This window comes from Ailuropoda melanoleuca, chromosome 10, assembly GCF_002007445.2.
Source record: "Ailuropoda melanoleuca isolate Jingjing chromosome 10, ASM200744v2, whole genome shotgun sequence".
Classification (NCBI taxonomy): domain Eukaryota; kingdom Metazoa; phylum Chordata; class Mammalia; order Carnivora; family Ursidae; genus Ailuropoda; species Ailuropoda melanoleuca.
This window is the reverse complement of record NC_048227.1, coordinates 95,362,905-95,377,803: the sequence shown is the minus strand read 5'-3', so window position 1 is coordinate 95,377,803 and position 14,899 is coordinate 95,362,905. Positions and strand designations below refer to the sequence as shown.

The 14,899-nt window shown below is 38.5% G+C and overlaps 1 protein-coding gene across 7 annotated transcripts in view; it reads right to left on the bottom strand.

Moving 5' to 3' along the window:
• The window catches only part of ESR1 (estrogen receptor 1), a 380,558-nt gene that overhangs the window by 307,075 nt on the left and 58,584 nt on the right, over nt 1-14,899 (bottom strand). For 2 of the 7 annotated variants that reach the window (XM_034669310.1, XM_034669319.1), the window contains exons 2-3: nt 12,516-12,568; nt 11,072-11,236 (exon numbers count right to left, since the gene is read on the bottom strand). The exons of 4 other annotated variants lie outside the window; for them this stretch is intronic. Coding sequence is in view for 1 of the 3 variants with exons in the window: in XM_034669319.1 (XP_034525210.1) it covers nt 11,072-11,190 (119 nt within the window). In the remaining 2 variants the exon portion in view is untranslated. Of the gene's footprint in view, nt 1-11,071; nt 11,237-12,515; nt 12,569-14,899 lie in introns of those variants that run through there. One more of the 7 variants, XM_034669316.1, reaches the window with a different exon arrangement.

Genomic DNA, 14,899 nt, shown 5'->3' with positions numbered 1-14,899 from the left:
GACAGCTAGCCTGCCATGATAAAGTCCGGCTTTTTTTTTCTTGTGCAGGACTACATTTTCAACAGGTTATACTGGGAAAAGTGGAAACTTTAGAGCGAAGCTGAGTGAACAGTATTTCCTGTGCCATGGACAAAGGTGGGGGATTTCATTACTTCCAAGTGCCCAATTTTTCTACTAAGAGAGGATAAACGCTTTCAATTACGTGAATTCCCATCAGGCAGACAACAATAGGCATGGACACAATTCTATAGCTCTTGAGCAATAAAAAGTATATCACAGGATGGAGAACAGGACAAAGAGAAACAGCTCTGCCTCCATAATAAGGTGGAGTGAGAGTCGTTATCTGCAAATGTGGCTGAAGCACATTAACTGAAAATTTTAAGCAAATAAGTTGTACACTATTTCTCTGTGATTTACAATACTTCTGTAGAAAATTCTAGTATAATCCATGCTGCTGGTGCATATCTGGCATATCTTACCCATTTAGGTGCTATCTTTGTATTTCTACTTTTTTTTTCCCTTCAAACTTTTTTCCCTTTGATCTGAACTACTTTTTTTTTTTTTTTTGGCTCAGAATCAACTGAAATAGTCAAACTAATCATCTCCAGATCTAATTTGAGGTACAGAGAGATTTCCAGAGTCTTCATCTCTCTAACCTTCTTTTTCCTCCCATTATGAGAGAATCTTTATTTTAAAAAATATAGACCCAATCAGATTTATAATAATAAAATTATATATATAACTCATCAATTATACCAAAACACTTTCATCTAGGATTATATAGTATTAGCTTAATTCTTCTTTCGTTTGTATATATAGACCTAATCACATCACCATCACCTCTTGAAAAACAGTTTTAGAATTCTTCAGATAGTTTTTTAAAAAAGATTTTACTTCTTTATTTGACAGAGAGCTCGAGAGAGCATAAGCAGGGGGAGCGGCAGAGGGAGAGGGAAGAACAGACTCCCCACTGAGCAGGGAGCCCCATGCAGGGCCCAATTCCAGGACCCTGGGATCATGACCTGAGCCAAAGGCAGCTGCTTAACTGACTGAACCACCCAGGCACCCCCAGAGGGTTTAAATTTTAACCTTTTCCAGTTATTTTTATCAATTACATTTAATAATAAGTTTTATCAAATTAAATATTACAGTTAAATTATATATTAGTTACAGTTATATACCAATTATATTTAATAACTAGAGTGTTATAAAAGTCAAAATTATAGGGTGCCAGGGTGGCTCAGTCGGTTAAATGTCTGCCTTCAGCTCAGGTCACGATCCCAGGGTCCTGAGATGGCACTGAGTCAGGCTCCCTACTCAACAGGGAGCCTGCTTCTCCCTCTCTTTCTGCACTGCCCCCATCCCCATGCTCTCTCTCTCTCAAATAAATAAATTTTTAAAAAATCTTTTAAAAACAGACAAAATAATGCCTGGCTTTGTTAGTGATGACTACATTTTAATGCTGCATAATAAATATTTCTAGAGTATCTTACCCTAATTTAATAAATATTTATAATGAAATCTCTTCCAAGCGAAATAGTTTTTCCATTCTAATTGCATTAACATTCTCAGTTTAGCTCTTAGAAAAGCGTAGCAAGCATTGTATATTTTCTTATTTATAAATGAAATACGAAGAGCGCATAATGCTGAAGTGACTTGATCTTGATCCGCCAGAATGTCACCACGTAATTTACATTCACAAATGACCTGAGTTGTTATTAAGGCAAAGAACTCCCTTCTTAACTATCATTCCCATGTCCCCACACCCTACTCTTCTGCCCAGGCTGATACAACCTGAGCTCGCTCATTCCCCTTCAGTGCTTTTCTTTATAACTCGTTCATAGTACATCAGGCCATCCTATTTTATTAAGATCTTCCTTTCCAGTTATTTAAAGGAGTCTTAAAAATCTCATTTCCTCTGAAGCTTATTGACTGATAGGAACGTACCTATAAATATCCAGCTTCCTATTTGACACCTTCACATGGGTATTTTATAGAAATATTATTATGGATGGAATGTTGTATTCCCCAAAATGTATATGTTGAAGCTCTGCCCCCCAATTGTGATGTTATTTGGAGTTGGGGCCTTTGGGAGGTAATTAGGCTTGGATGAAGTTATAAGCGTAGTGTCCTCATGATGGGATTGGTGTCCTTATAGGAGGAAGAGGCTTTCTGTCTCTGGGAAGACACAAAAAAGATGTCATAAGAAGACAAAAGGAGATAATGACTGTTTACAAGCCAGAAAGAGGGCCCCACCAAGAACCAAAGCTGCAAGAACCTTGATGGTGGACTCCCAGCCTCCAGAACCATGAGAAATAAATGTCTATCGTTTAAGTCCCCCCAGTCTATGGTCTTTTGTTACGGCAGCCTGAGCTGACTAAGACAAACCTCAAACTTGGTATGTCCCAGACTGAACATACAGGCTACTCTGCCTATCCCAATCTTTCTTCCTTTCAGTGTGCTCTATGTCACTACATTCCCCCCCCCGCCACATTCAATTACTTTCAAAATATAGAAATTCATTGTCCATTCAATCACCAAGCCTGTCAGTGATAGATCATAAATGCCCCCTGGCATTCCATTACTCATGATAATCCATGGGAGAAATAAAGATGGTATTTATGCCGCAGTGTTTGTTAGGAGCTAGGTACTGATGGGGTTATTATCAGGATAAGGGCAGCTAAATGAATCAACCTGTTGGCTCAGGCTATTTGAGATTGCTGCATTTAAATGTTGAGGAAATCCCACCCCAAACAAAGAGTTTAAGTCTGAGTAGGTAATTTATTGAGTTGTCCCTTCTGATAGCAATGAGCCAAAGTTCAACCAGCTCTTAGCAAAACTTCTAGTTGAGAAACAATAAATGACACCGGTCCCAAAGAAACAGTCTTCTCTTCCATTTTCCATAATAAGATGGAATGTGCTGTTTGCATGGTACTTACACCAAGGTGCTATGGGGATAAATTTAAGAAATACAATCCTACCTGATACCACTGAAAAGAGCAATCAATTGTTCTATGAGATTATAAACTTTGCAATATCAAAGACGTTGCATTACTAGCAGTTAACAACAAGCACAGCATGTAATAAGAACTCAATGAATAATTGCTGAATACATCCACAAATTCATTACCTCTTCATTTTACTGGACTATTGTGATGCAAAATCCAAAGGATCAGTAATAGCTCTAAATCAAGGTAATAGTTTGAATATGATTATTTTTAGCTATGCATTCCAAGGCTAGTGAAAAGTCAATGGGCTTTAAAGACAACTTTAAGTTTTCTGAACTATTTTTTCAAGCAGATAAATTCTATGTAATATGGTAGGCAGTGACAATGTGTCCAAACCTATGTGTTCCTTACAGTGGACACAACTGGTGCCCACCCAAAATCCATTTCCTTAAGTTTAATGGAATCCCAATTTAAATCATGCTATATTCCCCCATCAAACCATCTCCAGCTTAGGGGGAGATCCTGATTAATTGATTAATTCAAGCCAATCCATTGGTCCAAGGATAAATAAAACACTTAAACTGAACTAATAAGACTGAAAGGAACAACCAACATCACATGCTTTGGGGAAGTTTTTCTCTGTCCCCTTATTGATGTGAACAAGAAAACATATTATTCCAGAGACTGGTGGCAGCAATTTTTTGACAGTTTGATGATCCAGCCTCAGGGTAAAGCAGATACATGGAGCAGAAAGCTGGAAAGAACCTGAGTCTTTGATAAGACTGTTAAGCCACTGAACCAACCAACTGTGGATTCCACCCCACATCTGGAGTCTCTGTAATGTGAGATAAATTTTCTAATTATCTCAACCAGTTTGAGTTTTTTGCTAAAATGCATCCTGATAATTCCCTTATAAAAGATAGTTTGTTGAGAAGAGAGCTGATACAGGCTCTGGGGGCAATGTTCAAAGTACTAATCAGTCTTTAACGTTACTGAGGGAAGGATTTCCTACTTAAAGATAAAGTTGATCTGACTTTTTATTTCTACTGAAAGAACTATTCCTGCAAGAGTAGTGAAGAAGGCAGACATTAAAAGAATGATACTTTTTCATTTTTTCCTTATTCAACAAATATTTATTTACATAGCTCCTGTTTAGGTGCTTTATCAGCTATATCATTTGATTTCCACAAAAACTCTGTGAAGTAAATACCATTAATCACATTTTAGAAAAGGAAACAAATCATAGAGGTTAAACAACTTGACTAAGATCATAGAATCCCTAAGAACCAGGACCAGATCCTGGAATTACCCTCCACTACCCACTGCTGCTTTCCATAATTAGGTTTGGCAAAAACTGGGTCTAATTCCCAAATTTGGTAAGCTGTTGGTAGAAAATGGTATGTGTTCATTTATATGGTATGTGTATACCACTGCAAACTGGTAAAGGCATTTTGGAAATAATACATGGTAAGAGTACACCCATACACACACACAATAGCTAGCCAGCTAATCGGTACATATTCTCAGATATAGCAATCTTACCCCTGGAAACTTATCCTCAGAACATAGTTCAATAGAAGAGAAAAGCATGTAGATGCTCCTGGGAAGGACGGTTATCATCTCTTAAATTGGAGGAAAAAATTTCATATCCTAACAATAATGGTCTAGTTGAATAAATTCTGGCACAAAATTTAATAAGAGAATATTACATATATAGTATAAGGAATTATTAACACTATGTAGGAACACTGACAAGGATTTATAAGTTTAAAAAGCATAATGCAAATCATATATCTTCTGTTTAAAACTACAAAGCATAAATCTATATGAAATACTCAAGTGGAATCCACAGACACACACACAAAAATAAATCATGATTAAGATGGTGGAATTTTGCATGTTTAAATTTTTTTTCTTTAGTGCTGCTTACAGTTAAACTTATTTATATGAGGTGTACGATCTCAAATAGATTCTCTTTTTTAAATTTTTTTCTCATATAGATTTTAAATAATCCTGGAGTCAAACCATTTTCTGAAAACTTTGTAAAGTTGCCAGGAATGAGTTGATCATACTTTAGCTCTCAGCAAAGAGACTCCAGTAGGGCTATATAGTTCAGCAATTTTCATCAATAGAATTTTATATCTTTATAATTCCTCTAGAAATACCAGAGAAACGGTATACTAAAACAGTCTTTAGTATTCCACCTGAGAGATGAGCCCCAAACCTCTCACTGATATTTATTTTAAAACATGTTTTGAACAGATAAATTATTTATATAAAGATCTAATCTTCATAAGGTTGGGGTAACTTCAACTGGATATTATTTGCTAGGGAGCAAAGAAAATTCACTCTATTGCTTGACAAATATATCAGGGTCTTTGAGTTTGGATGACAGTCAGACTGCTTCCAACAAATCTAACATTTGAAGCCATCAATTAAAAGTGGATCTTCTCCAAAATGTGGCTATCAGAATGCTACGAACAGGTTACTTACATGTGATCAAAGTGATAATTAAAACACATAGGAATCTTTAACTCCACTTTAACTTCCTCATCACCATCATCTGGCAAGCACACAGTAGAAAAGTCATGACCGGGGATATCGAGGATCCAAATAAGTTCAATAGTAAATCATCAGTCCTAAGGAGTGTAAAATGACTATAATGGTTGTTCCTTGCTAAGAGATGAAACTAAATATTTCCTTAGACTCCCAGAGGCTGCCACTTAATATTATAAGCTTTTGTTAATAAATGAGTTTGATCAGATCTTTTCTTCTGTGGTTCAAGAAGCCATGCTTGGAGAGATGCCTTGGGGAAGCAAACTTCCAACTCCAGATTTCCCAATGAAGTCTTGGCAAAACCACTGACAATCTGACATTCAAATCCACCCAAACATGTAAGCTAATAACAAAATAATAAAATGTTCTAGAATCTGCAGGATTGGTATGCAAATTACTAGGCAATATCCATACATTAAAGCACACCTAATTACTCTTATCAGGAAAATAAAATCAAAATATGGAGAATTATGTTCCCTCCAGATGGCCCAGAAACTCCTAGACTTACATTCTGGTGTTAAATAGATTACCAGTGACCAACCCAACTTATCACTCCTCAGGTTCTTTGACAAAGAGAAAAGTACAAGGCATACAAAAGTTTAGACCATCCTCCCTGGTTTTATTTTTTTTAAAGATTTAATTTATTTATTTTTCAGAGAGAACGAGTAAGAGCGAGAAGCAGGCACAAGGAGAAGCAGGCTCCCCGCTGAGCAAGGAGCCTGATGTGGGACTCCTTGCCAGGACCCTGGGATCATGACCTGAGCTGAAGGCAGATGCCTAACCAACTGACCCACCCAGGCATCCCATCTTCCTTGGTTTTATAAGAGGCTTAGCAATATTTTAATTTTAAAATAATTTCAGACTTTAAGGGAAAGCTTGCAAAAACAAAACAAAATATTCCCATATATGTTTTACCTAGATTCTCTAAACGTTAACATTTTATCACACTTACTTTATCATTCTGTGACCTATCTACTATTGTTCTATCATCTATCCATCCTTTTTTCCTGAAACATTTGAGAGTAAGTTGCCAACATTAGTATGTATATGCAAAAAAAGTCATTTTATTTTACTTAACCACAGTACTCTTTATCAAAATCCATAAATTCACATAGATACAACACTGTTAACTAACCTGTAGGCATTATTCAGATTTTTCCAACTATCTTACCTATGCTCATTTTCTGATTCGCTATCCAATCTAGGATCATACTTGTATTAGTCATCATGTGTTTTTAGCCTCTTTTAATCTGGAACAGTTCATGATCTTGACAATTTTAGAGAGTTCTAGCCAGCTATTCTGTACAATGTCCCTCAATTGGGTTTCTCTGATGCTTCCTTATGACTCAATTCAAGTTATGCATGTTTGGCAGGAACACCACACAAATGGTGCTGTTCCTCCTTTGTGCATCGTATCGGGAAGCACAACGTTAATTTGCCCCATTGTTGGTGACACCACCTTCCATCACTTGAATGAGGTGGAGCCTGTTTGATTTTTTCCACTCTATAAAATTACTGTTTCCCTTCACAAGTATTAGCAAGTATCTTGTGTGGAACTACTTAGGATTATAAAAATATCCTGTTTCTCATTGTGTCTTTCTTTATTACTTTTTTTTTTTTTAAGATTTATCCATTTATTTGGGGGGGTTGCAGAGGTAGAAAGAGTCCCAAGCAGACTCCTCACTGAGCGTGGAACCCTCCATGGGGCTTGATCCTAAGACCCTGAGATCAGACCTGAGCTGAAACCAAGAGTTAGATGCCCAACCCACTGTGACACCCAGGTGCACCCCTCCTTACTACTTTTAGCATCCATCGATGATGCTTGCTTAAAACCATTATTGTTCCGTGCTCCCTACAGCTTACCTTTTTACCTGGTCACGCAACTGAAATACAGCTCCTGGCTCTTTCTTGGAGGGCCAGTACAACTAGTTCCAGCCCATAAGCTATGATCTCAACTAGTACATGCCCTTTCCTGCTTTGGCTCCCACTAGCCTACAAGGCCTTTACTTGTCAGTCAAGTGCATGCATAAGATCTAGAAAAGGGCTCCAAGAAGTCTTTGATAACTGGGGAGTGACTAGAACCTTAAATCTATACCACACAAGAAATCCTGTAATGTTGGATGGGAAAAAAATCTACCTTTATTTTCATAAACTTTTGCCTGGAACTTGCTACTTCCTTTATTTATGAATGTGGACAGCAATCATAATAGTGTTAGCAAAATGTGGCTTTGTAACAGAAATCATGGCTATTTCACATTACATTATACTTGGTGCATATATTTTGAAATATATTAACGTACCGCTAATTTGAAATTAACTTTGAATTTTAGTTATTAGATCTGTCACTGCATCTTTTTTTTTTCTTTTTCACATTTAGAAACATTATTCTTAGAGGACACCTATGGACATTAGCAGACCACCAAAGGGCTCCAAGACATAGGATAGGTTAAGATGGAGAGAGCAGATTCCTGAGTCACCACTTGGTGGGAAGCCACCAGGAAACCAGATGGAGAATATCTGCATTAGAATTTGTGTGTGAGGGAGAAATAAGTCACTGAGATTTATGATGTTATTCATTCAGCAATTATCCTACCCCAGCCAGTCGAAGAAATGAAGTCACTAATTTGGAAATTAATATGCATGGGAAGATAGGTGAAACCATGAGATTGGATATGATAATGGAAGAAAAAGGAGGAAAAAAAACCACAGAAGCCAAGTGCAGGACTTTGGGCAATTGTTGCGCTTTGAAAAAACAAGATAAAAACAGTGAAGGAAGCAGAAAGAATTATCTGAATAGTAGAAAGAGAACCAGAAATGTATGGTGCAAGAGATTATATAAATGACACCATATTTTAACTTCTCAATAAATTAAATTTGCTAAATGATAGGTATGACACTTCTCTAAGTCTATCTAAGATTCCTTGTCTATAAAAAAAAATTGCAAAATGTAAGCAAAACACATGCAAAAGAAACTTAGCACAACTCACTATGTGCGCCTGCCACTAAATACAGTTAGCTCTTTCTCTCCCCAAACTTTCCACGCATCTCTACCATGTCACAGAACATGTTAGAGTTTAAGGTAAGAATTAAAGAGTACACTAAGAAAACTATAATTTTTTGAGTCAAAAGCGAAGATATTAAACTTATACTAGTTACAGTATTTAATTCAGTATGAATTTATAAGCTATAAAACTAGAATAAGCAAAATCATGATTAGAATTCAAACAGAACCTTGACATTCTATTTGGGAAACAGACTGAGTTTAATTGCGGGAAAGAGAGCCTGGGCTTTTAAAATGTCAATGAAGGATAATCAAGAAAACACAGTACATGGGGTGCCTGGGTGGCTCAGTTGGTTAAGCATCTGCCTTCAGCTCAGGTCATGATCCCGGGGCCCTGGGATCGAGCCCCAGTGGGGAGCCTGTTTCTCCCTCCCTCTGCCTGCGTTCCCCCTGCTTGTGCTCTCTCTCGCTTCCCTTGCTTGTGCTCTCTCTCACTCTCTCTCGCTCTCTCTGTGTGTCAAATAAATAAATAAATAAAATCTTTAAAAAAAAGAAAAGAAAACACACCACAATTTGCTGGGGGTTCCTACCAGAAGGCTCTCGGGTGCTATATACCAAGATGTGCACCAGTCCTCAGGAAACCCACCTCGAATCTCTCCAAGTTCTCCTGCTGGTAGCTCATCTTGCTCTCATGATCCTTTACCACGAATGTGATGTGAAGGGGAGGGTGGGGTGTTGTGAAATGTGAAAACATGAATCTCACACAGGTATATATAACTTTTGCTCATATAATATGAAACCTTGTATGCATTCTAAAAAATTCAATTATAAAACCCACTGGAAAATGGGGAGGGGAAAAAAAAAGATCAACATTGCCACAGTCTGTAAAACAAAATCTACCACCCATCTACTTTGAAAAGTTTTATTAAGTGGCATTTGGAACCACCATTTCCAAAGTGTGAACATGAGCAAATTAAGTATTTTGATAAAAGTCTTTAATTGCATCTTTTTCTCCTCTCACCTTAGAGCTTCTTTTCTCTTACCCCAAATTTAGGAACGTGCAATTTTCTAGATTAAAGGAGAAGAGATTGTTTTCTTAATGAACAGCCATCTGCACAGAATGACAATGGAGCTGAAAAGATTCTAACCTATGCTACCAAAGAATGTTCCACAGAATGGACTCTTTTATGAAAACGCCAGAATCGGAGGGGCAAGTCCTAGCAACTCCTCCCCTTTTACAGTTTTAGGGAGAACGTGCTGCCATCTACAGGGGGCATATGGAACTGATGCCTGCAAAAAAGGACGTGTTTATTGGGGTTTAAATTTTGTAATCAGCTAAAAAATAAAACATGACATGACACAGAAGAGTAATAAAATGTGCCCACTTTTAAATTAATCTTACTAAATATATTCGACTTCTTTGCTGTCCAGCATGGGAGCCACTAGCCACATACAGCCAGCAAGCCCTTGAAATGTGGCTAGTGTGACTGAGGAATGGAGTTTTTCTTTTAATTTTATTTCTTTCAATTATTTTAATTTATTTAAATTTTAAAACTGACACTCGATTCAGTCATTGAAAAACTCTTAAGTATGTCTGTAGCAACTTAGGTATATGAATCCACTTTTTAACTGTGTTTTAAGATTTATCTACATACAGATCAAATAGTCCCAAGGAATACTTAGCATCTGAATTGAAATGTGCTAAAATCGAAAAATACACACAAATTTCAAAGAGTTGGTACAAAGCAAACAGAATGCAATATATCTGATTCATAATTTTACATTGATAATGTTTTGAAATTACGGTATTTTGGACATATTAAGTAAGATGTATTAAGATTGATTTTGGGTCCCTGGGTGGCTCGGTTGGCTAAGCGTCCTGACCTCAGAGTCCTGGGATCGAGCCCCACATCAGGCTCCCTGCTCAGGGGGGAGTCTGCTCCTCCCTCTCCATCTGCCACTCCCCCTGCTCGTGTTCTCTCTCTTTCTGTCAAATAAATAAATAAAATATTTTTTAAAAAAGATTGATTTCATTGGCTTCTTTTTACTTTTGAACGTGGCTACTAGAAAATTCTAAATGACACACGTGAATCATATTGTATTTCCATTGCATAGCATGGTTCTAATTGATTGAAAGTTTTAAAAAAGGTAAATATGTTAAGTGTCTGTGGAATTATGTGAAGTGCTATATGTAAAAATGTTTTGAGGTCCTATCTAGCCCCAAGATTAATAAAAAGTGTGCACAGACACTGGTATTCGTGTGGATAGATATACACCAGCTTTAGAGGAAATGATCTAATGCCATCTTCAACGATCTTCGTTATTACTGATAAATATCTAAATATGGTAGGAAATTTAGATATTGATGAACATAACTACATAGCCATCTTTGTCACGGGTAATGAACTGGTGACAGAAACCACACATTTTTAAGGGAATTCCAGTAAGTTTGCCCCCTGTTCCATATTTTGTTCCATTTCTTCCACCCACCTCCAGCATTCTATCTCCACACTACATATTTCAAGTACTGGACCCCCAGCAATCTCCCCCTGCCCTTCATTCTCACCAGCACAGGACAGACTCTTCTCTGTGGACCTTCCCTTTGTCTTCAGCTGTGGAAACAATCCTCCAATGTATGAACACATCCTTCATCAAGGATGGCCTCTTCCGAGCTACAAAAATCATATGTTTCCTTCCCTTCTTTTCCAGATCCCAACTTCAACACATTCATCTGTTACTCAGACAGAAAACAAAAAGAAAACAGGCCCATGATTCAGCTGGTAGATACCCACACAAAGATAGGGTTTTCAACCATCAGGATTGAAAGTCTCACCCTCAAGGAAACCAGATGTTTGGTCATCCTATTTGCTAACCTGACTATTCACAGCAAAGCAAGAGAGAGGCAAGCTTCCCTGCTTCTGTTCCCGTGACACTCCACTCCTTGTTCCCCTGCCAGATTAGCCTCCTTCCCGTTACCCACAGGCTGCCTTTCTCCTCACCACCCCCCCTTAATTGGTCTGACTCACATTAATCTTTCAGGCATCATTTACTCCCCAAATCCTTCATCACTCCTCCTGGCTAAGGTAAGCAGTTAACTTTCAAAGTTTTAAATTCTCTGTCCATTCCTCAAGGTTCCATTGGCTGCGGCATTCGTTTGAGTCAGAACTGGTGGCATTCATTTTTGTATTCTCATTTTTTTTTATTTTAATGTTTTTTTATTATATTATGTTAGTCACCATACAGTACATCCCTGGTTTCTGATGTAAAGGTCGATGATTCATTAGTTGCGTATAACACCCAGTGCACCATGCAATACGTGCCCTCCTTACTACTCATCACCAGTCTATCCCATTCCCCCACCCCCCTCCCCTCTGAAGCACTCAGTTTGTTTCTCATAGTCCATAGTCTCTCCTGCTTCATTCCCCCTTCTGATTACCCCCCCCCCTTTCTTTATCCCGTTCTTCCCCTACCGATCTTCCTTTTTGTATTCTCATATAAGCTGAATTTGTGAATGAACGAAGGTTGATGTGTCCTGGAAAAGCACCTGAGCTCTGGGTAATTTCTTCCGCCTCCTCCCAACTAATTCACCCCTCTTCTGCCAAAACGACCAACAATAAACTGTTTTCAACCCCGGATGTTCCTTTCTCAGCCTTGAAGAATCTGTCCCTTTTCTTAGCCCCTCCACCACAGTGGATAACACCATCTCATGACTAAGCCCTGACTGACACCATTGCCAATCTCACCCCCAGGGGGCATGGAGGGAGGAAGATGCACCCCAAAACACATACACACACCAAAAAGCAACAGCAACAACACCACCTCCCATGAAAACAAAAACAAAAACAAACCAAAAAAATGAGTTCCTATTTTCTACACTGGCTAGTAATTTTTGCCTTTGGCTATTGGAATGGCTCGATATGCGTATTTCTTTCCATTCGGAGAAGAAAGGGAATCCATCGGTACCACTGAGGGATGCAGCAAGGTGGACAGAATGTGTAGTGAAAGAATACCTAGAAGTTTCTGCATCTGGAACAGTGACAAGTGGTTCTTGAAGTGGTGGATTCTAAAGAAGATACAAAAGAGTATCAGACACATATCAGATGCAGTCCTACTTTTCCAGGAGCTACAGAGGCTATTATTCGGAAATTACATAAATAGGTTTTATAAGCATTATGTAACACACAAGAAAATAAATTGCTTTTAGAAATACATAGAAAAATTTAAGCACATGTTAAACATTCTAATATAGTCATTTATATATATTTGTTATGTGTTTTAATCTTACATATTTTAATATTTTAAGTTTACATATCTTTATACATAAATAACATACTGAAATATACTCAAAGTGTTTATGGTTTCAAATATATTTTAAAACACTAGATTATTAATGATCTTTTTTTTAAAGATTTTACTTATTTATTTGAGAGAGAGAATGTGGGCAGGCGTGAGGAGGCGAGGGACAGAGGGAGAAGCAGACTCCCTGCTGAGCAGGGAGCCCAGCATGGGGCTCCATCCCAGGACCCTGGGATCATGACCTGAGCCAACGGGAGATGCTTAACCGACTGAGCCACTCAGGTGCCCCATTAATGGTCATTTGAGTGCTAATTATGTAAAATAACTTCACCTAATTCTCAAAATGCTACAAAGTAGGCTCTATAATTATCCCCATTTTACAGAGAAACCTGTGGTACAGAGAAGTGAGGAAACTCATTCAAGATCATAGAATTTGCTAATGGAAGCACTGGGGTTTAAAGTGAGAGCAACTCCCTGGATGCAAAAAAAGATGCCTACGCTATTCTCCAATAATAAAATAACAAATAAGCAAAATAATTTATAAAATAATCTGCAAAGTCCAAAGCAATTGTCAGCCACACCATGCTGTTTTGCTACCAGCTGTACAAAATGTGCCCCAATGGATGCTCCAAAGATAAATATGCCCTTAGTACAGAAATGTTATTTCTCAGGGGGTAAACCCATGCATGATGGAGTAGATAATAGGGTCTTCCTGACAAATTTCTTTTCTTCTTCATTTAAGTTAGAATTATGGGCATTTCTGACCTGGAGAAGACCTTAGAAGTGGTTGTCAACCTTGACTATTCCTTGGAGGCACAAAGAGACCTTGAAGAGCTATGAAGATGTGGTCGGCACCCACAGAGATGGGGACTTAATCGGTCTGGGGGACAGCCGGGCATGGGGATTTTCTAGCTTCCTAGCTGAGTTTAACGTGCCGCCAAGGAGAATCACCACTTTGTTTAGGATAAACTAAAGATTCTCAGAGTGGGTCTCCAGATCGCAGCATCCACTTCACCCAGGAACTTGTTAGAAATGTAAATTATTAGACCCCATTCTAGGTCTACTAAATCAGAAACTCTAAGGGTGGGGCCCAGAAAGTAGTGTTTTACCACACCATCCAGATGATTCTGACACATACTTTAAGTTTGAGAACCACTGAACTAGTTCAATTCTTTCATTTAGGGATAACTGAAATCCAGATTTAAATAATTTGCTCAAGGTTACATGACTCATCAGCATGGCACTGGAAATAAAACACTACTAATAATGGCTAACATTTACTGAGGGCTTACTGCCAGAAAACAGGTATACTATTTTGTCTTGACTAATTCATGTAATCCCTGCAACAATCCGAAAGGGATGTGTTCTATTATTATCCTATTTCACAGATGAGGAAACCAGGGCAAGAAATTGCTCAAGGTTAGGGCACCTGGGTGGCACAGCGGTTGGGCATCTGCCTTCGGCTCAGGGCGTGATCCCAGCGTTATGGGATTGAGCCCCACATCAGGCTCCTCTGCTATGAGCCTGCTTCTTCCTCTCCCACTCCCCCTGCTTGTGTTCCCTCTCTCGCTGGCTGTCTCTATCTCTGTCGAATAAATAAATAAAATCNAAAAAAAAAAAAAAAAAGAAATTGCTCAAGGTCATAGAGCTGAGGAGCAGAGAAGCAGAAGACAGATTTGAACATCAATCTCTCCAGCCAGGACTGTAATGGGAAAATGCCACAGAGCCCATGAATCTTATTCTGTCTAAGAAAGAAGAGGGGCTGGGGTTTAATTTCCCATGCAAAGGGTAAGGAATACGAGTGAAAGAGAAATGTTAAGGAAGTTCATGCCTAAATTTTCAGTTCCATTCTTGGTAGCTTCTACTACTTTAAACCACTGTGTGAGAATGGTTATTATTTTCTTCTTAAGATTATTGAATGCAGGGGCGCCCGGGTGGCACAGCGGTTGGGCGTCTGCCTTCGGCTCAGGGCGTGATCCCGGCGTTATGGGATCGAGCCCCACATCAGGCTCCTCCGCTATGAGCCTGCTTCTTCCTCTCCCACTCCCCCTGCTTGTGTTCCCTCTCTCGCTGGCTGTCTCTATCTCTGTCGAATAAA